The 26,856-nt window shown below is 44.3% G+C and overlaps 1 protein-coding gene across 1 annotated transcript; it reads right to left on the minus strand.

The window, feature by feature from the left end:
• Positions 1 to 26,856, minus strand: LOC138790096 (dimethylaniline monooxygenase [N-oxide-forming] 2-like). Its single transcript, XM_069969054.1, has 9 exons — positions 26,746 to 26,856; positions 18,420 to 18,561; positions 16,874 to 17,062; positions 14,107 to 14,269; positions 7,773 to 7,915; positions 4,503 to 4,702; positions 3,294 to 3,640; positions 2,010 to 2,082; positions 1 to 620 (listed from the first exon to the last, which is right to left on the minus strand). The coding sequence occupies exons 1-9, from the start codon at positions 26,817 to 26,819 to the stop codon at positions 185 to 187; spliced, it is 1,767 nt and encodes a 588-aa protein (XP_069825155.1). The 5' UTR covers positions 26,820 to 26,856; the 3' UTR covers positions 1 to 184.

The raw sequence follows: 26,856 nt of genomic DNA on the forward strand, positions 1-26,856 counted from the left end.
GACAGTTTCGAAACCCTTTAATAAATGATTATAAAAACATGAAAAATACAGAAAACAATTATAGCAGTTCCAATACTACTATTCTTATTTATTTTTTATATCACTCAAGTCATTTCAGATCAATGGACAATGAATTGATAACAAATTGGCGTAAGAAAATCTGACATTTTCTGTAGCTTATATATCACACAGGATTTATTTTAACCAATGAACATATCTTGGCCCACGATACACCACTGGTAAGCCATGCACAGTGCCCGCTCAGCTCAGTATTAAGTCTGGCTCTGGAATACCATATTGCGGCTAGCAGCAAGCCAATAACCAACACTCTCCTAATGTTAACACAGGATCCTGGACGTTCAGGTAAAACCCGCGTCCTAGTCGGCTTTATTGTTCTGTCCCACTGTGTAAGAATGGCACGTCTAGCCCCGGACCATTTCCCGGGTCCTCGGAGTCGGAGCTGGTAAGGGGTGCATGGCCCAAATATCACCTGCCAGGCCAGCCTGGGGTCAGTGAGGAAAAGGAGGATCATGTTTGGGTGGACTCCAATCTCTCCCGAAATATCATTGATGTAGTCGACGTAATGTGTTTGCAGAGCTTGAGTCCTCCCTAAACCAAACCTACAGAAAGGGAGACAAAATGTAATGATAACAATGGGGCGGATTCAGTAAAGGAGTACTTGATTTTAGGGCCACTCAGGAGTAACAATTTCTTTTACAATTTTTTTTTAATCATTGCTATAGTAAAGTAAGATTACACTGTAACATAACTTCATTAAAATTAGAGAGAAGCGAACCTGCCGGAAGTTTGGGTTTGTATGAACCCGAACCCACAGCCAAAGACCATTTTCACATGGCGTAGGACACCGGCCAGACCACAGAAAGGCCGGTGTCAGAGAACATCATCATGGCCGGGCCCTGTGCGCCCACATTCAAATTCCCTGCTGCACACAATGGAGCGTGTGTGTATTTATGTTTTTTAGGCAGTCCTTGGGCAGCATCCACCTTCTCCAGCCACCGGGATTCAAATGCCAATCATTTGTTTTTGTATAAACCTTAAAGCGCTCTGCCTATCCATCCCTCCTCCCCGCCTTCTTCACCATTAGGAATGACCCTAGAAGGATTTCTCCTAATCACCACTTGTCTGAACACAGCACATGTGCCTTAAAGATCCACCACATGTACAGTGTTCAGACAAGTGATGATTAGGAGCAATCCTGCCTGGGCATTCCTAATGATAAGGAGGGCGGGGAGGAGGGATGGAGGGGTGTGGCAATCATTGGGCATGGGTACTCTAGGCCACGCCAATTTGGCACAGGGCTGAAAGTTTAAAAGTTGTTTTTTTTTACGACAATAACTGCATCACCTGCCGAACGGACCCCCGGACAGATCTTGGATTAAAAGCAGCTATCTGACGGTTACAACCGGTTTGGGGGGAGCAGATTGTGGGTACAGAGTCGCTTTAACTTTCGGCCAGTTCAGTCATCTCTAGTTAAAGGGGTTATCTAGTTAGAAAAACATGGCTGCTTTCTTTCAGAGACAGCCCCACTCTTGTCTCTGGCTCAGGTGGAATTTAGCAACTCAGTTCCATTAAAGTGAATGAAGCTTAATTGCAAACCACACCTGAATTGGAGACAAGAGCGGTGCTGTCTTTCTAACTGGATAACCCCTTTAAACTAGATGTATAGTTTTTTTTATTTATATATCTTTTTTTGTTGAGTGGTAGCAGTAAAGGGTGTCACAGGCCTCTCTGCTGCCACCAATGTTTGTGTTGGGAACTGCAGAACAGCTCAAGAACTGGCCCCAGCTCCCCCAGCTCTGATCCAGTGCTGCAGTTCCCGACATGAACATTAGTGGCAGCACACAGCCCTGTGTTACATAACAGAAAACTTACAAGATTGGCATATAGATGATGCTAAGTATCTAAATATGCTAATATGCTAATGCTATATGCTAAATATCTAAATATGCTAATATGCTATATACTAATTGTATACATGTTCCCCATACCATTTATTCTTCTTGTCTTTGCTTTTCAGGCAATGGTTCTCCATCTTCTTAACTGATGGTAGCTTAGCTGCACCTAAAATAACAGAGATGAATTAGGTTTGCGGAGAAATCTATAGATTGTTTTCCTAATTACACGTATCTACAAGTATTATACAGAATAGTGATAGAAGGATGTCTACCAACCAATCATACAAGACTGGCCCAGATATATCAACCAGATAAAGATACGTCTAAATAATGAAAGCTGAGATTGGTTACTGCCAAAGACCAAAATCAGATACAATCTGGTCCATTGTCTGCCCTTAAAGGGGTTGTTCACCATTCTTTTCTTTTTTTTTTTCAAATCAACTGGTGCCACAAACGGCCAGAGATTTGTATTTTACTTCTATTAAAAAATCTCACAACTTTCAGTACTTATCAGGACATAGAGCAGCTGATGAGTACTGGAAGACTGGAGATTTTTTAATAGAAGTAAATTAAAAATCTCTGGCACTTTGTAGCACCAGTTGTTTTGAAATATTTTTTTTTGTGAACTACCCCTTTAAGTTACCATATTTGCGCCGTTCACATCATGTTTAGGAGCTACATAATTTTTCCATCAGCAAAAAGGTATCCCAGTGTACACTATGGGGTATCCATAGACTTTAATAGGTCCAATCACATTCTGGACCAGACCCTTGACCTCCTGTATAACATCGCTAGTCTGTCAACCCTTTACTGGCTATTAGACTAGTTTCACTAGCGTGTTTGGTGTTCCCTATGCTTCTATACTCTGTTATCTGGATTTCCTGACTATTGTACCTGGCTTCTCTTTGTTATCTGGATTCCCTGACCTTGGCTTTTGTTACCTGACTACCCTTTGGGTTCTGATTGGGTACCATGCTGCCCGTTTGGTTTGACCCAGGCTTCCTGACTATCCCTATGTGTAAGTTCATCTTGTCTGTGTTTTGTGTATCATGTATTGCAAGTTAGGGACTGTCACTCAGTTGCCCGCTGTCCAGGGCAAGTAGGCAGGGAAAGTGGGCAGGGTCTAGTCCAGGGTTCACTGTTCGTGTTCATCCTGTCCCTTCCCTGACCGATTTGAACTTGCGATTTTATTACAAAAGGAGAGAAGATTTGGATGATGGGAAGGGATATCAGTAAACGTAGACAAGAAGGTAAGGTTAGTGACATAGGATATAGATGTAGATATAATTTTTTCATTAGAAATAAACATTTTAGAAGAACAAGTTCTGATAAAACAACCCACAAATGCTAGAGCCTTGTCTACTGGAAGTCCCTTACCCTTAAAAACTCTGGTTGCCCACCGAGCTTGTAATTCGACAGTTGGGATAATGGGTCCAAGGGGCTGAACAAGTCCTAGGAAAGCAAGTGTTGGTTTTTGCAGATAAATTGGAAACACATACTTATATAAGGACACGTCATTGTTATTAAGTTTGATAATATCCTCATCAAGAAAAGGAAATGTTGAATTATATCCTGTGGCAAAAATGACTTCATCCACATCAGCCACAGATCCATCCTCAAAGGCGACAGAAGTTTCGGAGAATGATCTAATGCTGGGCTTCACCTTGATAGATCCCTGTAATATTAGGCTTGGGAGGTAATCGTTTACGATTGGATGTTTTAACCTGTAGACAAAAACAGCATAATAAATTTAAAATCCTGACTACAGAGGATGACAAGCTACCCAAGAAACATGTATAGGTGGTTGACAATGAGAGGGAAACCTTGATTTTACCTTTTAGGTACAGCGTATACCTCTACGAGTGGTCACAGATGAGAGGGAAGCCTTGATTTTACCTTTCAGGTACAGTGTAGACAATCTGGAGGTGCAGACAGGCTCACAGAGGGCAGGTACACAGTCCTGGCTATTCTCTAGCACATAGCACTAGCTAGGCATCTTGGGGATACCGCAAAAGTCATTGGATGTGTTTATACAAAACACTAGTGTCTATAAGAATAAGTGATCCAGAATTGTTATTTTATGGGCATTGAAGGTAATTGCCCAAACAGACAGGTTAGGATTGGTATTATCTGTCCACAACCAGAAGAAGCAGGACACCCCAATACATGTTATTTTGCATAGTGTTTGGGAGTATTTTTGAATCCAAGTGGGTAATTCAAGTTAAACAGAGGACAATCTCCAGGGTGTTTGGGTTGTTTTTCCACTATCCAGGTCAGGAGTGGTGACACTTTAGGTAACAACTAGAGATGAGCGAACCTGGAGCATGCTCGAGTCGATCTGAACCCGAACTTTCGGCATTTGATTAGCGGTGGCTGCTGAACTTGGATAAAGCCCTAAGGCTATGTGGAAATCATGGATACAGTCATTGGCTGTATCCATGTTTTCCAGACAACCTTACAGCTTTATCCAAGTTCAACAGCCCCAGCTAATCAAATGCCGAACGTTCGGGTTCGGATCGACTCGAACCCGAACCTGGTTCGCTCATCTCTAGTAACAACACGTAAAGCTCTCTTTGTTTCATTTACCTGAATTTAGGTTCTAACCCAAAGTTTGAGTGGTTAAACCAGCTGCTCATGATTTTCTCATTTATCTTAGCAGCCAGCATTCTTGGTAGTAAATTCATGAACCACATAGTATAGCGTCTCGACATTGTCATGTCTATGGGAAATCCACCTAGGGATATTCTGCTAACCACCCATGATCCGTGTCTGGTGCTTAGGTAAACCTAGGGACACATAAAAAAAGCATTTACACAAAAATTAAGGAGATGTGTGTGCAAAGAAACAGAGGGACAGTGAACATTGCAGTGCTAAACTCCCTGTGATGGCGCTGTAGGAACATTAAAGAGGACCTGTCACTCTGGCTGCTCCAGTCATTTTCTATGGACGTCGGACTCCTCTCTATTGATTTTCATATAACGCGCACACAGCAACTGCGATTTTTCCACCCCGTTACCGGCTCCAGGAGCGGGACTGGAAGGATTCAGTACACAGGGCTCCACTAGGGGGTTGGGCAGGCTCAGGTCCAGCAGTCAGGATGACAGGTTCCCTTTAAACACTGAATCTGCTGGTGTAAAGGTGATTTTAAAAAGAAAGAGTACAGTAGCATCTGTTCTTTATTAGAGATGAGCGAGCACGCTCTATTAAGTATAGTATTCACTTGAGTATTGGGCTACTCAGAAGTACTTGATACTGGAGTGAGTACTGCATGCTGCTTGGCTGATGAGCATAATGCATTTCCACAGCCTTAGGACCAGGGCCGCTTCTGCCATAAGGCGGAATGAGTATTCCGCCTCAGGCGGCAGATTCTGCGCTCTTGCAGGGGGCAGCAGACAGCAGCCCTGCAGCCGCTTCCCTTTCCTGACGCAGCCGTCCTGTCCCGCCGCTAACACTCTCCGCTGTCACCGCTGGGCTCCTGCACCGTCAGCCAGCATCTGCCTTTGCCCTCCAGCCTGTGGTGAGTGTCGTCGGGGGCTGCGGTCAGATCGAAGCGCCGGGGGGGGGGGCGGTGGGGGATTTCTATTAGACTTGCTCCGGGATGGGGTTACTTCTTTTAGGCTTGCTCTGGGGGGGGGGGGGGGGGGGGGGTGTTGTGCTAGTGAGGGGCGGCCGCCTGAGGTTTGCCTTAGGCGGCAGATACCCCAGAAACGGCCCTGCTTACTCAATTTGAGTAAATATACCTGTGACGAGATTCTCTGCTAATCCAGAAGGTTGATTTCCATTAATACGGAGACACAATCAGACAATAATGTATTTGGCGCCACTATCACCCTGCACACTCAAAGCGCACAGTCTGGCCCCCAGGGGGTTAAAGCGACTCTTTACCCGCAATCTGCAAACCCACCCCCACCCCCAAACCATTTGTACCGTCAGATAGCTGCTTTCAATCCAAGATCTGTCCTGAAGTTGCAGTTAATTTCCCAAAAAAACATCTTTTAAAATTTGCAGCCCTGAAGTAAATTGACAAGGTCTAGGGTACACGTACCCTAGGTCTGCAACGCCTCACTGTCCCTCCTTCCCGCCCTCTTCACCATTAGGAATGCCCCTGGCAGGATTTCTCCTATTCATCACCTGCCTGGACACTGCACAAAGGCCTTAATGATCCAGCACATGTGCAGTGTTCAGACAAATGGTTATTAGGAAAAATCCTGCCTGGGGCATTCCTAATGATGAAGACGGTGGGGAGGAGGAACGGAGAGGCGGTGCAGGCCTAGGGCCCGGGTATGCCAAGCCACGCTAATCTGACACAGGGCTGTAAATTTAAAAGTAGTTTTTTAGAACAATAACTGCATCCAGTGTCGGACTGGGGTGTCTAGGGCCCACCAGAGAAAATGATCCTGGGGGCCCACCAATGAAGAACCAGTGAGAAACAACATGTCACTCAGTGTTTTTGTAGGTTCTGAGGCTGGGGGCCCACCGGAGGATCCTCTGGTACTCTGGTGGGCCAGTCCGACACTGACTGTATCACCTGACGAACGGACCCCAGGACAGATATGGGATTAAAAGCAATTATCTGAAGGTACAAGCGGTTTTGGGGGCAGATTGTGGGTACAGAGTCGCTTTAACCTAACCGCTTTCAGATTAACCGGGTACCAGGTGGGGGCACCTGGTTAAATACTTGAGTCTCCCAATGGTTTCCATAGGGCTTTTTACTCAAGTAAAAGCACTCAAGCACTGGAAAATACTCAACTGATGGTGGTTTTACACGGAACGATGTATCGTTCGAATTTGCCCGATAACGGTCGAATTCGAACGATAATCGTACGTGTAAACGCAGCGAATGATCAAGCGACGAGCGAGAAATCGTTCATTTTGATCTTTCAACAAGTTCTCAAATCGTTGTTGATCGTTCGCAAAAAATTCGCAGATTGTTCAGTGTAAACATTCTTTCAACGATTTCCCCTATGTGTGAGATAGGCTTAAGCGATCGCAAAACGATCGCAAAACGAATATTCCGTACGATGTAACCGATCATTATAAAAAAAATATCGTTCATTCAAAATCGTTAATCGTGCGATTGGGCGAATTATCGCTCCGTGTAAAACCACCATTAAAGTATCACTGTTGTTTCATTTTTTTTGCAGAAATCAATAGCCCAGGGGATTTTAAGAAACTTTGTAATTGAGTTTATTAGGCAAATATGCCATTATCTGCATTCAAAAAGACTTTCCCCAGGTCTCCCCCCCCCCCTCTCTCATTCACTGCTCATTATCAGGAAATCTCGACTGTTTTACAGTCGGATCCTGTCTGTTCTATGGAGAGGGGAGGGGGGAGGAGGGAGATTAGTCGACAGCAGAGAGCAGAGAGAGCAAAGGATTACATAGCCAAGAGCTGCTGAAAGTGCTATTCAGAGGTCAGAGAGGTTAGTGCTAATGTCAGAGGAGATAGCCCAGTGATGTGGCTGTAAATTAACTCTTTGTTGTCCTGTTTTGGTGTTTTATTTAGCTCTCTCCATAGGAGATCAATGAAGACAGGGGGGAGAGCTTCAAACTGCTTTTTCATGATAAAAATGCATTTATCGGCTAATAAACTCAAGTGCAAAGTTTCTTAAAATCACCTGTACTATTGATTTCTGCAAAAAAGTATTTTTGGTGCTTGCTAATATCTATTTTTTAGATGATATTTTATATCACTATGATTCGCACTGACTTCACTGTGTACAAAGAGGAATTGTCCAAATTGGATGAAGACAATTCTGCTTTAAAAAAAATTCATGCACAGTTTTCCCTTTTTATTAACAATCATAATGTAACCTGATTTTTCCCAGTTCTTATGAAATAGCGTAAATCTCGCCACCTGTTTGGCTATATGGCTGAGCTCCACAGCAATATCTCCGGCTGAATTTCCTGTTCCAACCACCACCACCGTTTTCCCTCGATATTCCTCAGATGTTTTGTAGAAACGGCTGTGGATGTAACGACCCTTGAAATGTTCTACACCTGGGTGAAGGGGAAAATATAAGAAAACATCTGAAATTCCCATAAAAGAGTCAATGTGGTTACATTCGGCTTCCTTTTTTAACTTATAACTATGAGAGTTAAGGGAGAGTTTTCTCTCTTACAAAGCTTCTCCTGCAGCCACGGGCGGTCATGGGCGGCTAAGGCGCTTTATACAGCACTCCAGGGAACCATATCAACCCAATTGGGCTGATTGGTTTCCTTTAACCCCTTAAGGTCAAAGCCAATTTTCATGTTTGCGCTTTTGCTTTTTCCACTTTATGTTTAAAAGGCCATAGCACTTGCATTTTTTCACCTAGAGACCCATATGAGCCCTTATTTTTTGCAACACCAATTCTACTTTTCAATGACAGACTTTATTTTCCCATAAAATATGCTGCAAAACCGGGAAAAAAATTATTTGCGCTGTCAAAAAGAAATAGAAAGGAATTTGTATTCATTTCAGGGAGTTTCGTGTTTACGCCGTTCACCCTATGGTAAAACTGACTTAGTATGCATGTTCCTCAAAATGTTTTGATTACAACGATGTATAACATGTATAACTTTTATTTTATTCAGATCATTGTTAACAAATATATGTTCCTTAAATTCGCTCCATTCCCAGGCTTATAGCGCTTTTATCCTTTGGTCTATGGGGCTGTTTGAGATGTCATTTTTTGCGCCATGACATGTAATTTCTATCGGTACCTTGATTGTGCATATACGACTTTTTGATCACTTTTTATGAAATTTTTTCTGGATTTGATGCGACCAAAAATGCACAATTTTGCACTTTGGAATTTTTTGGCGCTGACGTCATTTACCGTGCGAGATCAGCAATGTGATACTTTAATAAATCGGGTGATTACGCGCGCGGCGATACCAAACATGTTTATTTATTTGTTTATTTATTTATTTAGTTTAAAAAAATGGGAAAGGGGGGTGATTTGGACTTTTATTAGGGGAGGGGATTTTTTATTAATAAAAACAAATTTTTTACTTTTTTTTTTTTACTGTAACTGGAAGTCCCCCTGGGGGACTTGTATATACACAGCACTGATCTCTCATGGAGATCAATGCTGTGTATATACTCAGCAAAGATCTATCAGATCGGTGATACATTGCTTTGGCCTGCTGCAGGCCAGTGCAATGTATTGCCGAGCAGGGCAGTTTCTAGGTCATTTTGACAACAGGGCGAATCTTGATAAAAGTGCCCCCCCCCCCCCCCCTCACTCAGTTCAGCCCTGGGGAAGGAAGGCTTTTTCAAAGATTCGGGTTATTAGAAAGAAGCAGTGTGTGTATTGTGGCATAGAACAGTGTTGCACCCCTGCCAAATAATGTTCCACTGAATACAAAATTATTATACAGGGACTCACAGGTGACGTCTTCTTTGATCTGTCGGTCACGTTCCCTTTTCCTCTGCATCCGGCCCAGTCCTCCATGACGGTTTCTTGCAGCTACAATTTATCTCTTTAGGACCTGCCAGACAGACATCTCAGGCTCCACACATTTCCAGCAACTTCCTTCCCCTTTTCCCACTTATAAAGTCCCAAACTGTATGCTGGGAGAGCTGGTGAACTCCATTATACCGACATACAGGATGCTGGGAAAGCTGGTGACCTCCATTATACTGACATACAGGATACTGGGAAAGCTGTGTGACCTCCATTATACACTGACATACAGGATGCTGGGAGAGCTGGTGACCTCCATTATACACTGACATATAGGATGCTGGGAAAGCTGGTGACCTCCATTATACTGACATACAGGGTGCTGGGAAAGCTGGGTGACCTCCATTACATTGACATACAGGATACTGGGAAAGCTGGGTGACCTCCATTATACACTGACATACAGGATACTGGGAAAGCTGGGTGACCTCCATTATACACTGACATACAGGATGCTGGGAAAGCTGGTGACCTCCATTATACACTGACATACAGGATGCTGGGAGAGCTGGGTGACCTCCATTATACACTGACATACAGGATGCTGGGAGAGCTGGGTGACCTCCATTATACACTGACATACAGGATACTGGGAAAGCTGTGTGACCTCCATTACAATGACATACAGGATACTGGGAGAGCTGGGTGACCTCCATTACACTGACATACAGGATGCTGGGAAAGCTGGTGACATCCATTTCACTGACATACAGGATACTGGGAAAGCTGTGTGACCTCCATTACACTGACATACAGGATGCTAGGAAAGCTGTGTGACCTCCACTACCAGTGATATACAGGATACTGGCAAAGCTGGGTGACCTCCATTATACACTGACATACAGGATGCTGGGAGAGCTGGATGACATCCATTACACTGACATACAGGATACTGGGAAAGCTGTGTGACCTCCATTACACTCACATGCAGGATACTAGGAAAGCTGTGTGACCTCCATTACACTGACATACAGGATACTGGGAAAGCTGGGTGACCTCCATTACACTGACATACAGGATACTGGGAGAGCTGGGTGACCTCCATTACACTGACATACAGGACTGGGAAAGCTGGTGACTTCAATTATACACTGACATACAGGATACTGGGAAAGCTGTGTGACCTCCATTACACTGACATACAGGATGCTGGGAGAGCTGGATGACATCCATTACACTGACATACAGGATACTGGGAAAGCTGTGTGACCTCCATTACACTCACATGCAGGATGCTAGGAAAGCTGTGTGACCTCCATTACACTGACATACAGGATACTGGGAAAGCTGTGTGACCTCCATCACACTGACATACAGGATTCTGGGAGAGCTGTGTGACCTCCATTACACTGACATACAGGATGCTGGGAAAGCTGGATGACCTCCATCACACTGACATACAGGATTCTGGGAGAGTTGTGTGACCTCCATTACACTGACATACAGGATGCTGGGAAAGCTGTATGACCTCCATTATACACTGACATACAGGATGCTGGGAGAGCTGGATGACATGTAAACTTTGGCGTGAGGGGCGGGGCTTATCGTGCGGGGGGGGGGGGGGGGCGGGATTATCGGGACATATCGGGGCTCCCTCTGTGCAGCATTCCCCCACCAGATACTCACCTCTCCCCTGCAGCCTCCAGCTCCTCTTCTTGGTGAGTCCGTCCTCTTGTGGCTTCCAGTGCAGGCAGCCACCTGTCATACAGAGGCCGCCTGCACAGGAAGCCGCTGTGTCTCTGCCCCGGCTGCTGTTTCCTCTAGCTGTGCATGCTGTACGCACAGCTAGAGGTCTCTCTGGCCAGGGGATCTGGAACTTAGATTCCAGATCCCCCAGCCAGTCCTGATAATGCGGGGGCTGCGAGCTGGGTTCTGTCGGGTGCCGCAGGGCGCCCCCTAGCTGTGGGCGCCCCGTGCGGTGGCCCGGCTCACCCGCCCCTAGAAACGGCCCTGTTGCCGAGCCGGGATCAGCGCCAGTGCGATGCTGAGTCCCGGCTCGGCCAGAAGAACGGATCCCACTAGACACCAGGGATGCACGGAGCTAAGCATCTAAATGCAGCTGTCAGGTTTGACAGCTGCATTTAGATGCTTAATTAGCTGGCGCGGCAATGGGACCCGTGTCGGCTAATAGAGGCGCTCCCCGGCTGCAAATCATAGCCGGGAGCGGCGCCGTTCAGAGCGGGCTCTCGGCGGGACCCCTCTCTGAACTCCCCCCGCGTCACCATGACGTATCAGATATGTCATGGGACGCTAAAGGGTTAAAGGGGTTGTCCAGCGAAAAATTTTTTCTTTCAAATCAACTGGTGCCAGAAAGTTATGTAGATTTGTAATTTACTTCTATTTAAAAATCTCAAGTCTTCCCATACTTATTAGCTACTAAATGTCATGCAGGAAATGTTGTTTTATTTTCAGACACAGTGCTCTCTAGAACTCGGTTTTACTATAAATCCCCATATAAAACCTCTCCTGCTCTGGACAGTTCCTGTCTCGGCCAGAGATGTCAGCAGAGAGCACTGTGTCTGAATGTAAATTAAACAACACTTCCTGCAGTACATTTAGAAGCTAATAAAAACAGGAGGAATTGAGATTTTTTAATAGAAGTACAAATCTATATAACTTTCTGGCACCAGTTGATTTGAAAGAAAAAGATTTTCGCTGGACAATCCCTTTAAGGCATTACTGTCCCACAAACATGTCAGATGCTTTGATAAGTTGGGATTTTGGTTCTGAGACCCACCAATTGGGAGAAGTGCCCACCTGTATGCTTCACTCCAGGGCTGGCGTCAGCACCTGGCATACTCGGGCAAGTGCCGGGGCCCATGGCCGCCCAAGGGGCCCCCGACATTTGCCCGAGCAGTGAGCCAGACGCCCCCCCACATCACCGACGCCCGGACACCCGGGGGAGCGGTCCGGGGGAGGGCTGGAGGAGCTGGGGAAGGACCTTCCGTGTTTGCTGCACTGGGGAAGGACCTGTGGTGATGTCATAAGGGGGGGGGCTGAGAACGGGAGAGGATGCAGGTGGATGAAGGACCTGTGATCATTGTCATGTGACATGAGGGGGCGGGGCTCACTTATACCTTCCCTCTGTATGCTGTGAGTTTTATTCCTCCTCTTATATCTACTTTTGTAATGTCCTCTGATCTCCCATAACAGGCTGTCCATGCTGGGAGTTGTAGTCCTCCTCTTAAATCTCCTCCTGTGATGTCCTCTGATCTCCCATAACAGGTTGTCCATGCTGGGAGTTGTAGTACTCCTCTTAAATCTCCTCCTGTAATGTCCTCTGATCTCCCATAATAACAGGCTGGACATTCTGGGAGTTGTAGTACTCCTCTTAAATCTCCTCCTGTAATGTCCTCTGATCTCCCATAATAACAGGCTGGACATGCTGGGAGTTGTAGTTCTATTATATCTCCTCCTGTAATCTCCTCTGATCTCCCATAACAGGCTGGACACGCTGGGAGTTGTAGTCCCCCCCGGTATACCTCATGTAATGTCTCTTATTGTAACTCCATTCTAGCCTGCTCTATGGTGAAGAAGCCAGAATACAGACTCCAGGGGGACGACCTCCTTCTAGCACCTCCATTCTAGTCCATTCCAGCATGGATGCGCTCTCACCAACAGGCGCAGAGCGATCACGTCATCACGCCTGCTGGTGGATCCACAAGGTGCACACAAGGGAGAAGAGGACCCATCCCCCGCCCGGATTAGTGAGTATGATTTTATTTTTTTATTTTCTTGTGCTGAGGGAGAGCAGGGACATTACTATGGGGGCATGGGACATTACTATAGGGGCAGGGGACATTACTATGGGGCAGAGCAGAGGGCATTACTATGGGGCAGAGGGCATTAGAACTATATGGAGGGCACAGCATGGCGACATTATTACTATATGGGGGGCACAGCACGGGACCTTCAAACCTCCTTACTTTACTGCACATGACACCAAACAGTGGAGTTACTACTGTATAGGAGCCTATGGGTGGGAAAAAGGGAAGGAAGTGGCTGGAAATGTGCGGAGCCTAAGATGTTTGTCTGACAGGTCCTGAAGAGATGAATTGTAGCTGGAAGAAATCATCATGGAGGTCTGGGCCAGATGGAGAGGAAACTGAGAGCGATCGCCTCAGATCAAAGAAGACGTCACCTGTGAGTTACTGGATTACGTTTTTTTCTGTATTTTGTCAAACTTTATTTGGTAGGTGTGTCCCGAGGTGTGCTATACAAAGGGGCCCGCTGAGGCTCTCTCGACCAAGGGCCCACAAAAACCTGGAGCCGGCCCTGCTTCACTCTGTCGGTCCCCCTCTACTTAAGTTGTTGCAGGAGATGGCGAATAGGGTTGAAAAGAGTGACAAGCCAGGGAGTGTAATGCAGAGCCACACGTTTCTCCAGACTATATATTTAATGATCTGTAGGGTCTCCGCACCCAAACCAATTTTTTTTTTTTATTACAACAACGCTTGAGACTTGTGTCAGGAGACGCCATTATAATCATCAATGAAGATACTCTCTAATCTAGCTATTTCCATCCTTAAGATACTGTAGGTCACTAATAGAAACTAATGCTAATACTTTGCCCAACAGTTTATCCGTGGGTGTTACCAGGAGTGTTCCCTTGACTCCCCCCCCAAAAAAAAAAAAAAAAAAAATCACACATTTATATTCTGAATAGACAATAAATTTTTGAAGGCCATTAACTACTTCTTAGTTTTTATTTTTTGGTTCACCGCACCTCCTAGCACTTACCTGAAAAACAGTCTAGTGGCAAGTATGGGTTAGTATAATGTCCATTGCAAACAATAACAGCATCAAAAACATCAGTCTTCTTCCGTCTGCCTTTTTCTACTACAATATTCCACTTTCCTGTAGTTGCAAAATCATCATGTTGTTTTACACTGCAAACTTTAGTCTAGATGACGGAAAAAGAAACGATTATTGCATCTGGTAGAGGCTTCTATAACGTATCAGGAATTGTCACCACAGTATAGAGAATAGCCAATACACTGGGTAAAATGTTTGGTGTGGGCCACTTCCTCCGATAACAGCTATGTGATCGCTATAGTCCTAAGAGAAACAGATTGCTGATCTCAGGAAGATCCGCCAAAGATAACACTGCCGGCTGCGGGTTATAGTGCTGAATGCAGTGAAATCCTAGGTGCATTGCCCCCTGGCAAACATGAATATGCAAAAGAAGAACCCATGGAGTCTCATTTAAGAGTCTTAAAACACCAGACAAGCCAGATATCCCTCCGGGAAGGTCCCAGCCAAGGGGTGGCTCCTGTAGGGAAACCACCAAAACCACCATATTAAGTGGTCCTATAAGTCAATGTAATGACAAGGGAAAAACCAAGGCCAGGTATCCATCCACAGACAGCTGTTTCAGGGTGTGGCCCCTCATCAGTGTGGAACAGGATTCTGGCTAGGTGGGAGCAATGCCCAGTAGAGCCATAAGAGAAACAGATCGTTGATCTCAGGGAGACCAGCTAAACATAACACCGCTGGCTGCCGGTTAAAGCACTCAATGCAGTGAAATCCTAGTTGCATTGCCCCCTGGGAAACATGAGTATGCATAAGAAGAGCCCGTGGAATCTCATCAAAGAGTCTCAAAACACAGGACTAGCCAGATATTCCATCCCAATAGATACATTTCACAATATTAATATCTATTTAAAGGGATACTCTGACCTAAATAAAAAGGTTGTCTAGGGAGCAGAAGGCTTCAGCCATCTTCTGTTCAACCTCTTTAGTTAGCTGAAACTTTTTCTCCCCCCCCCCCCTCTTTTCCAAGACGTGGAAGCGCTAAGTCACAATCATCCATCTTCTCCTCGCAAAACCCCTTTAACTTATCAATACACAGGATAAGGGATATGTTTAGGTTCCAGAATAGGGCCCCAACATATTGAAAGGAGCAATATATAGGCCTGGAGGTGCTGAAATTAACCAAGTACGACACTTGTTTTCTGCAGCTCCATAGAAAGTGAGTGGAACAGTGGTCTGCATGCCGACCGACCATTAAAGAAAAAAAAAAAAGGTCTGGAACCGATTCTGGAGAATGACCTAGGTCATATCTAGGGATGGTCCGAACCTGCCGAGGTTCGGGTTTTTACGAACCCGGACTCTCTGCAATGATTCACGCTGTCTTAAACCTCTGTTGAGAGGGTGGATACAGCGGGAGGACTGCCTGGATAACCGGGATACAGCCACAGCCATAGATTGTATCCCAGTTTTCCAGGCAGTCCTCCTGCTTTATCCACCCTCTCCACAGAGGTTTAAGACAGCGGGAGTCATTGCCGAGAGTCCGGGTCCGTACAAACCGAACCTCGGCAGGTTCGGATCATCCCTAGTCATATCCCTTGTGATCTCATACGTATCCCTGTAGATAGGGAATAACTGAATTTAAGTTCACAGGAATCATAGTTATAACACCAATAGGGGTCATAGGGGTGGTCTCCTTACCCTTCCAGCCCTGATAGACCTCTCCCTACTTGCATTTAAAGTGTCACTGAAATCAATAGTACAGGTGATTTTAAGAAACTTTGTAATTGGGTTTTATTAGCCGAAAAATGCATTTTTATCATGAAAAAGAAGTTTGAAGCTCTCCCCCCTGTCTTCATTGATCTCCTATGGAGAGAGCTAAATAAAACACCAAAACAGGACAACAAAGAGTTAATTTACAGCTACATCATCGGGCTATCTCCTCTGAAGTCAGCACTGACCTCTATGACCTTTGAATACTGGTTTTCACACAGCTCCTACTGTGTAATCCTTTGTTCTCTGCTCTCTGCTGGTGACTAATCTCTCTCCTCCCCCTCCCTTTTCCATAGATTAGACAGGGCTCGACTGATGTAAACAAGCCAAGATTTCCTTATAATGAGCAGTGAAGCAGTGAAGGGGAGAGGGGGGGGAAGTCTTTTCGAATACAGATAATGGCATATTTGCCTAATAAACCCAATTAAAAAATGTTTCTGCAAAAAAAAAAAAAAAACAACAACAACAAAAAAAATTACAATGACACTTTAAGGAAGGATCTATCAATCAATAGTGGCAAGGTGGGGAGAAACCACTGGGACCACCATTGATGACCCTGTTCCTGGTCAGCATTACATTTATGATTACTGTGAGAAGCTGCAGTGTTTTGGGGTAAATAATTATAATACATCATTGCTTATGGTCTTTAAAATGATGTTCACATTTGATATTTTAACTTTTGAACCTTTCCTATATTCAGGGAATATAAAATAAAATCTGGAGAAATTTTACCCACCATTTTGTGTATAAACTGTCTATGCAGAGCTATGTGTTTCCATGGTAACAGACTACAAACCTTATGTAGTCTGAGTCTGCAGCCATACTCCACTCCAGAAGTAAGTGTGATTGTAGAACCAGGCTACATTGGGTTTGTATGAATCATGAATACTGATGTCTACATGGGAAGACGAATGAAAGTCTTGAAACTTTTAAACACTACAACCTTCACAATATTGTTCTTAGCACATGACAATGACTGAGTTACCTGAAACTGAATGTATTGCCGGAGGTTGAAGTGTTCTGCATACAGGTGAAGGTATTCCAAGACCTTGGAATGGTGCGGAAATACAGGGAAGTCTTCCGGCATTGGGAAATCACTGTAGCACATCATCTCTTTGGAAGTATTTGTGAACACTGATTTATAAATGCTAGCTCGATCTTCTTCAATGGTTTCCTATAGAAACATATGTAGACAAGTGAAAACCTGATCATCTACATATTATAGAGCTTAAAGGCTACATATTCAGTTCTTCCGATATAGAATTTAAAATCAATTCTTAGTTTCAGACTTGGCTTCTATATATTTGTTCTTGCCAGTAATAGATGCTGGGTGTGAGGTAACCTGAACTGACATGGTTTGACTGCTTTTCCTTCTTAATACATACTCTTTGTGATCCTCTCTACTGTGCTGACACAGATGCTGAGGCCACCTGTGTGATCTCCTCTCCTGTGCTGACAAAGACCCTTATGTCACCTGTGTGATCTCTTTTCCTGTGCTGATGCAGATACCACCTGTGTGTTCTGCCTCCCTGTGCTGACACAGACACTACTGTCACCCGTGTGATCTCCTCTCCTGTGCTGATACAGGTGCTAATGTCACCCATGTGATCTCCTCTCCTGTGATGACACAAATGCTGGTGCTACCTGTATAATCTCCTCTCCTGTGCTGACAGGGTTGCTGATGCCACCTGTGTGAACTCCTCTCCTGTGCTGACAAACACCCTGATGGTACCTTTGTGATCTCCACTCCTGTACTGACACAGACCGTGATGTCACCTGTGTGATCTCCTCTCCTGTGCTAACAAAGATGCTGATATCACTTGTGTGATCCCCTCTCCTGTGCTGACACAGGCACTACTGTCACCCATGTGATCTGCTCTCCTGTGCTGATACAGATGCTGATACCACCTGTGTGATCTCCTCTCCTGTGCTGACAGGGTTGCTGATGTCACCAGTGTGATCTCCTCTCCTGTGCTGACACAGATGCTGATATCACTTGTGTGATCTCCTCTCTTGTCCTGACACAGATGCTGATATCACTTGTGTGATCCCCTCTCCTTTGCTGACACAGGCACTACTGTCACCCATGTGATCTGCTCTCCTGTGCTGACACAGATGCTGATACCACCTGTGTGATCTCCTCTCCTGTGCTGACAGGGTAGCTGATGCCACCTGTGTGAACTCCTCTCCTGTGCTGACAAACACCCTGATGGGACCTTTGTGATCTCCACTCCTGTACTGACACAGACCGTGATGTCACCTGTGTGATCTCCTCTCCTGTGCTGACACAGATGCTGATACCAGGTGTGTAATCTCCTGTACTGTGATGACACAAACTCTGATGCCATTGTGTGAAAAAATGTATAAACACAGAAACATACAGGATTGTTTGCAGGAAGGACTCCCCGGCCTAATGGTTGGACCCATAAATCAGTGGGTAACTTTGCAAGATGTTAGAAATGTTCTAGGGAAGCATTTTTACTATGATGTCTTAAAAAAAAAGATTAAAAAAATAATCTAATCGTCCTTACTGTGAACTTCCAGAGTCCTCCGATCCCATCGCTCTGCTCAAAACATGTGGGCTCCAGACCCTCTTCTAAGCAACATTTGATGGCTGTGAGTCCGCTGCACCCCGCACCGATAATAGCCACTCTCTGCGACATACTGTAGTTACTGAAAAGAAAGTTTGACAGTTAAAGGGATACTTATATAAAGGGCTTTGTTTGATTTGCATGCCATCCTGTCAGTGCTGCTCCACTCCCTGCACCCCCTTCCTCCCCCATACAGCGGTACCTTGGTTTTAGAGTAACTTGGTTTAAGAGCTCACAGTTTTTCAAAATTGTGACTTGGTTTAGGAGCATTGCTTTGGTGTAAGAGCTCCCTGTACTGGGTGGGAGGGGGAGTGGAGGAGGGGCATGTTCTGTATAGCTGGGTCTACAGCACTGTACTCTGACCCAGGAAGTCTCCCTCACCTTCCAAATCAGAGCAGATCCACTTCAGGCTGAGGCTTGCATCAGGGGACAGGACTGTGGAGGTAACCTCCACATAGGTGTAACCCCTCTGTCCCCGGATAAAGAGTGCTGCATGTATGTGCCTACATATGTCCTGATCATTTCTTCATTCTCATGGCTGTCTCTGTCAGTCCTGATTGGTCCATGCTGAGCACACACCCCTTCCTCATTGCTGTCATGTGACCACACAGACCTCTGACAGCAGCCCTGCTTCTCTATTCTAGCCTGTTGTTCTACACTACTGCATTATGGGGATCTGCAGCTTCATCCTGTATCTACAAACTGCTGCTGTGTTATCAGGGTTATGCAGTTACTATACATTATACACCACATGCTGCTATACTGTACAGTAACTTATATATCACATATCCAGCTGCTGCTGTGTTATCAGGGTTATATAGTTATTATACATTATACACCACATGCTGCTACACTGTACAGTAACTTATATATCACATATCCAGCTGCTGTGTTATCAGGGTTATGCAGTTACTATACATTATACTCCACATGCTGATTGCTATACTGTACAGTAACATATCACATATCCAGCTGCTGTGTTATCAGGGTTATACAGTTACTATACATTATATACCACATGCTGCTATACTGTACAGTAACCTATATATCACATATCCAGCTGCTGTGTTTTCAGGGTTATACAGTTACTATACATTATACTCCACATGCTGCTATACTGTACAGTAACTTATATATCACATATACAGCTGCTGTGTTATCAGGGTTATACAGTTACTATACATTATACACCACATGCTGCTATACTGTACAGTAACTTATATATCACATATACAGCTGCTGTTGTGTTATCAGGGTTATACAGTTACTATACATTTAACACCACATGCTGATTGCTATACTGTACAGTAACTTATATATCACATATCCAGCTGCTGTGTTATCAGGGTTATACAGTTACTATACATTATACACCACATGCTGCTATACTGTACAGTAACTTATATATCACATATCCAGCTGCTGTGTTATCAGGGTTATACAGTTACTATACATTATACACCATATGCTGCTATACTGTACAGTAACTTATATATCACATATACAGCTGCTGCTGTGTTATCAGGGTTATACAGTTACTATACATTATACACCACATGCTGATTGCTATACTGTACAGTAACTTATATATCACATATCCAGCTGCTGTGTTATCAGGGTTATACAGTTACTATACATTATACACCATATGCTGCTATACTGTACAGTAACTTATATATCACATATACAGCTGCTGCTGTGTTATCAGGGTTATACAGTTACTATACATTATACACCACATGCTGATTGCTATACTGTACAGTAACTTATATATCACATATCCAGCTGCTGTGTTATCAGGGTTATACAGTTACTATACATTATACACCACATGCTGATTGCTATACTGTACAGTAACTTATAATATGACATATCCAGCTGCTGTGTTATCAGGGTTATACAGTTACTATACATTATATACTACATGCTGCTATACTGTACAGTAACTTATATATCACATATCCAGCTGCTGTGTTATCAGGGTTATACAGTTACTATACATTATACACCACATGCTGCTATACTGTACAGTAACTTATATATCACATATCCAGCTGCTGTGTTATCAGGGTTATACAGTTACTATACATTATACACCACATGCTGATTGCTATACTGTACAGTAACTTATATATCACATATCCAGCTGCTGTGTTATCAGGGTTATACAGTTACTATACATTATACACCACATGCTGATTGCTATACTGTACAGTAACTTATAATATGACATATTCAGCTGTTTATAAATGCTTGTTTTATTTGTTTTACATGTTATTCAAAATATAAAATCATTATTTTGGGGTGTGGAACCAATTGTCTGCATATCAGTGATTTCTTATGGGCAAATTTGCTTTGGAGTGGATTTGGATTACAAGCGCTGTCCCAGAACGAATTATGCTCATAATCCAAGGCACCACTATATATATATATATATATATATATATATATATATATATATATATATGATTTTTGATGCTGTTAGATGCAAACCTACACCATGAACTAAATCAGAAATGAATGATATAATTATCAGAAAAACAATAGAAGTATAACCTTTTTTATTTTTTGATACATAGCATGCATTCGGTGCACTACTCTGTTATGTGGTCAGTTGTTCCAGTGGGAAATCTCCTTCACTTGCAGAAACAAGAATAATAAAAGGTAATGTGTAACAGAGCTGCTGGTAAAATTTCTCTAATATACAGATATGGAGCAATCTGCAGCAATGTTGTTATGTGAATGCATTAAAGGAATTGTCTGGTGGGATGTTTTTTTTTTTTTTAAGTTCATGACTGGGTAAAAGTACAAATAAATAAATAAAGGAAAGCCAATGACTATATCCATGATTTCCACATAGCCTTAGGGCTTTATGCAAGTTCAGCAGACACCGCTAATCAAATGCCGAACGTTCGGGTTCGGATGGGCTCAAGCATGCTCCAGGTTCGCTCATCTGTAGTGCCTATACACCATATACTAAGGTCAACTGAACGCACTGCCACCAGTTGGCCAAGAAGACAGTATAAGGTATGTGGAGTTTTCCCAGCTCCCTACCATTGCATGTGCTGGATTTTTGCTACCCAATTCTTTTGCTCTTAGAGGGATAAGCCAAGGCCAGAGCTGTCTTACTGTGGTTTACTGCTTCCCAACAGGAAACATGAATGTTCAAGTAGGTCATGAGAAAACAGTCGGTCGTTATGCCCACCATTGTATGGGCCACAGCTGCAAACATTGATTGGCTGGGCTGGCATTTCCTCTTAGACTCTTAGACAGACTGTTACAAGCAGAAATTCAAGGCAGAGAGGTGCTGTAACCCAAGGGCACCACAGACCCCTGTACAATGCCGGTTTTACACTTCAATGGAACATAAAACTGTTGTTTCAGAAAACTTTTGACATGTCATAGAGATATGTCAAAAGTTTTTATTGGTCCAGGTTTGACTATTCTGACCAGTACCGATCGGGAGATAGAGTCGGGAGAAGACCAGGCTAAGTGCAGTCCTCTCCTGGCTCTGTGTCACGTGATTAGTTGGACTTATTAGTTGCGCTCCATAGAGCCCCATTATATGTCCAAGTGATAGGTACACTTTAACCCCTTAAGGACAGAGCCTGAAATGGCCTAAATGACAGAGACAAATTTTATGAATATGACCAGTGTCACTTTATTCATTAATAACTTCGGGATGCTTTTACCTATTCGGCTGATTCTGAGATTGTTTTCTCGTGACATATTGTACTTTACATTTCTGGTAAATTGGAGTCGATACTCATAACGAATCTTTATGAAAAACACCAAAATAACGTGAAAAATTGTGAAAAAATGCATTTTTCAAACTTTGAAACCTTTCTGCTTATACAGAAAATGGTTATGCCACATAAATTATATATTAAATAGCATTAGCAACATGTCTACTTTATGTTGGCGGCATTTATTAAACTATATTTCATTTTTTTAGACAATAGGAAGCTTAAAACATTAGCAGCAATTTTCCAAATTTTCAGTAAAATTTCAAAATCAGATATTTTTAGGGACCTGTTCAGGTTCAAAGTCTATTTGAGGGGCCTGTATGTTAGAAAGCCCCACAAAGCACCCCATTTCGGAAACTGCACCCCCCACACTCTGCAAAAGCATATCCAGAAAGTGTTTTAACCCTTTAGGGGAGTCACAGAAATAAAAGCTAAGTGTGTAAGAAATTTGAAAATTTTCATTTTCTGTGCAGAGATTTTATTGTAATCCAATATTTTTCATAATTATAAACCTATTACCAGAGAAATGCACCCCAATAATTATTGCACCGTTTCTGCAGTTTATAGAAATACCCCATATGTGACCCTATTGCGCTATTTGACGCAACCACAAGCCTCAGATACAAAGGAGCGCCTAGTGAATTTCAACGCCTCCGTTATATTTGGTCATTTTTGACTGTACCACTTCAGGTTGGCAGAGGCTCTGGGGTGCCAAAACCTAAAAAACACCCCTAAAGGGATACTATTTAGAAAACTACACCCCTCAAGGAATGTAACAAGGGGTGCGGTGAGCATTTGGACCCCACAGGTGCTTCACAGATTTTCCGAACAATATGGCGTGAAAAAAGAAAATTTATTTTTTACACTAAAACTTTGTTCTAGCCTTCAATTTTTCATTTTCTTAAAGGAATAAGAGGAAAAAAAAGACACAAAATGTGTAGCGCAGTTTCTCTCGATTACGGAAATACCCCACATGTGGCGATAAAGTGCCAAGCGGGCGCAGCACGAGCCTCCAAAGGCAAGGAGTGCCAATTGGCTTTTGGAAGCTGAATTTCACTGGAAAGGATTTCAAGGGCCATGTCGCTTTACAGAGCCCTCGTGCTGCCAAAACACTGGAAACCCCCCACAAGTGACCCCATTCTGGAAACTACACCCCTCAAGGAATCTAACAAGGGGTGCATTGAGCATATGGACCCCATTGGTGACGGGCACAAATGTGGAACAATGTGACGTGAAAGGGAAAATTTTCATTTTTTCACTTTCATGGCACAAATGTGCCCGTCATCAAGGGGTCCATATCCTCACTGCACCCCTTGTTAGATTCCCAGAGGGGTGCAGTTTCCAGAATGGGGTCACTTGTGGGGGGTTTCCAGTGTTTTGGCAGCACAAGGGCTCTGTAAATGCGACATGGCGTTCATCATCCATTCTAGCCAAATCCAACCTCCAAAATCCAAATGGCGCTCCTTCCCTTCGGAGGCTTGCCCTGCGCCCACATGGCGCTTTATGTCCACATGTGGGGTATTTACGGACTCGGGGGAAATTGCTCTACACATTTTGTTTTTTTTTTTCTCTTTTTTAACCCCTTGTGAAAATGATAAATTTAAGGCTAAACCAACATTATAGTGTAAAAAAATGTAATATTTCATTTTCCCGCCACATTGTTCCACATTTGTGCCCGTCACCAGTGGGGTCCATATGCTCACTACACCCCTTGTTACATTCTCTGAGGGGTGTAGTTTCCATAATGGGGACACTTGTGGGGGGTTTCAACTGTCTTGGCAACACAGGGGCCTTTTGAATGCAACATGGCCCCTCGAAATCCATTCCATCCAAATCCAGCCTTCAAAAACCAAATGGCGCTCCTTCCCTTCGGAGGCTTACCCTGCACCCGCATGGCGCTTTATGTCCACATGTGGGGTATTTCCGTACTCAGGGGAAATTGCGCTACACATTTAGTGTTTTTTTTATCTTGAAAAAATCATGAAAAGATTAATGATTTAGAGTAAAAATTTTACAAAAATTACACTAAATGTTGCGCTAGCCTTGATTTTTTCCATTTCCACAAGGGGTTAAAAAAGAAAATAACACAAAACGTGTAGGGTAGTTTCCCCTGAGTACGAAAATACCCCACATGTGGGCATAATGTGCCATATGGGCACAGGGCAAGCCACCAAAGGGACAGAGTGCCATTTAGAGGCTGGAATGGAGGATGGAGGCCATGTCGCATTTACAAAGCTCCTGTGCTGCCAGGACAGTAGAAACCCCCCACAAGTGACCCCATTCTGGAAACTACACCCCATAAGGAATCTAACAAGGGGTACAGTGAGGATATGAACCCCACTGGTGACGGGCACTTACGTAGAAAATGTGCCGAGAAAATAAAAAATACCATTTTGTTTCATTTTCACGTCCCAAATGTGTCCGTCACCAGGGGGCCATATCCCCGCTGTCCCCCTTGTTAAATTCCTTATCAGGTGTAGTTTCCAGAATGGGGTCACTTGTGGGGGGTTTCTACTGTCCTGGCCGCACAGAGACTTTGTAATTGCATCATGGCATCCTCTAATGGGAATAGCGGCCATACCTACTTAGCTGGGGAAAAGGGACAATTCTAATTTATTTGGGGGTTTTAGGCCAATTATTGGTTTATAAGGTTGGAAATGACAGGTGTCCATCAAACTCAATCTGTGTTGACCCAGAGGAAGGCAAAAAACCCTCTTAAGGCAGACGACAGTAGCCTCATCACTGGGAAAAATTCCTTCCCGACTCCATAATGGCGATCAGAATAATCCCTGAATCAACGTGACCCCTGAAATAGGAATAAGGGACAGAATTTAGATAATATAGAACCCCAATAACGTGTGGTACGCCTTGGAGCGATCCAGTATGCAGAGGCCGGGGGGATCAGGACAGGTGTCACACGGGAAAATGGTGTCCTTCCTGATCCCCCTGTTACGCCACACTCTGCACTTCTTCTGGGGTCTCCTGTTTTCCAGTGTGGGGGACGTCACCTGGAATATGTTGCCCTGGTGCGATACGGGGTCCCTCACATCCAGAAGCGCTGCTAAATGGCTGCTAAATATTAGGGCTCTATTACTACTTCTGATATGTTCGGATCGTGCCGCAAGCTACACAGCAGCGAGGGGTGCTGGTATAAAAGTTATCCCCGTACAGGTGGTAACCTTTATCCAGCAGTGGGAAGATCAGTTCCCGGACGATCTTCCCACTTGTTCCGAGGATGGGGGGGGGGGGGAGGGGGCATCTGGGGGCTGGATTCGGGTGTCCCTTCCTACATACACTCTAAGGGTACGTGCACACTGCGGAATCGCGACAGATAACCTTCGTGCATTCCGCAGTTGGCACCCACCGGTGGAGTGATGCAGGCGCACGTCTCCACACGTGTCATAGACTCCATTCTATGCACGGGTGGATTCCGCTCTCCATCCAACGTATTCATTCTTTGGATGGACGATGGAATCCGCCTGTGCATAGAATGGAGTCTATGACACGGGTAGCAGAGCGCAAAATCCGGAAAAAGACGAGGCTGGAGCCGAAAATAGCCGAAAAAAGCTGATGGGGACCGACGGAAAGAGCCGAAGACCGAATGAGAACACAGAGGACGCCGTGAAATCGGAAGACGCCGATCAGGACCCCGGGACAGGTGAGTAATGTACAAATACCTGTTCTGGACCCCTCAGCTAGGTAGCAGGTATTTACTACTTTGGGGGACTCTGATCGCCGTGCCACCGGCCCGATCGCCGTGAACGGCCGGCCGGTACCGCTATTGGCTGATCTGAATTGATCAGCCAATAGCGGCGATCGTAAGCACGGGGGGTGTTAACCACCCCCCGTGCCGAGAAGCTAAGATGGCCTGCTATGATTTATAGCAGGCCATCTTCCCCGATCGCTGTGTGCGAACGCGCAGCGATCGGGGAAACATTGGGCGTAAATTTACGCCCTGATGCGCTAAGTACCAGGGTGCGAGGGCGTAAGTTTACGCCCAATGTCGTTAAGGGGTTAAAGTGAATAGAGCCAAGTGGTCATACTACATACAGGGAAGAAAGGAGGTAAGCGTCCTTAAAGGGGTTATCTAGTGCTACAAAAACATGGGCACTTTTTTTCAGAGACAACACGACTCTTGTCTCCAGTTCAGGTGCGGTTTGCATTTAAGCTCAATTCACTTCAATGGAACTGAGCAGCAAAACCCTGCCCAAGCTGGACACAAGAGTGGGGCTATCTCTGGAAGAAAGTGGCCATGTTTTTGTAGCACTGGATAACCCCTTTAATTCCGAAAGACACCTTTAACAGTAAACTCCTTTGGGCCTACCTACTAGCTGGATTAGTTACCCATGCAGCTCTATATATTACAGCACCATTGTACAAATACAAGAACATTAACATCTTGTTTCCCTGCAGCTTCCTAGGTCTGCGATATACAGAAAGTTTTTAAAGAATAAATGCAGAAAACTAAAACTAATTCAAAAAGCAACTAAAACAACCAAAACGACATTCCTTTTCCTTACCTCTTCCTATTAGGAAATCCGAACTGAACTGTTCTTAAAGGATCCGTCAGAGTGAGCCAGAGATTTCTTATCATATCAGAATACAAAGGGTTTCAGCATGTTTCTTGTGAG

Source organism: Dendropsophus ebraccatus, chromosome 4, assembly GCF_027789765.1.
Source record: "Dendropsophus ebraccatus isolate aDenEbr1 chromosome 4, aDenEbr1.pat, whole genome shotgun sequence".
NCBI classification, from domain to species: Eukaryota; Metazoa; Chordata; class Amphibia; order Anura; family Hylidae; genus Dendropsophus; species Dendropsophus ebraccatus.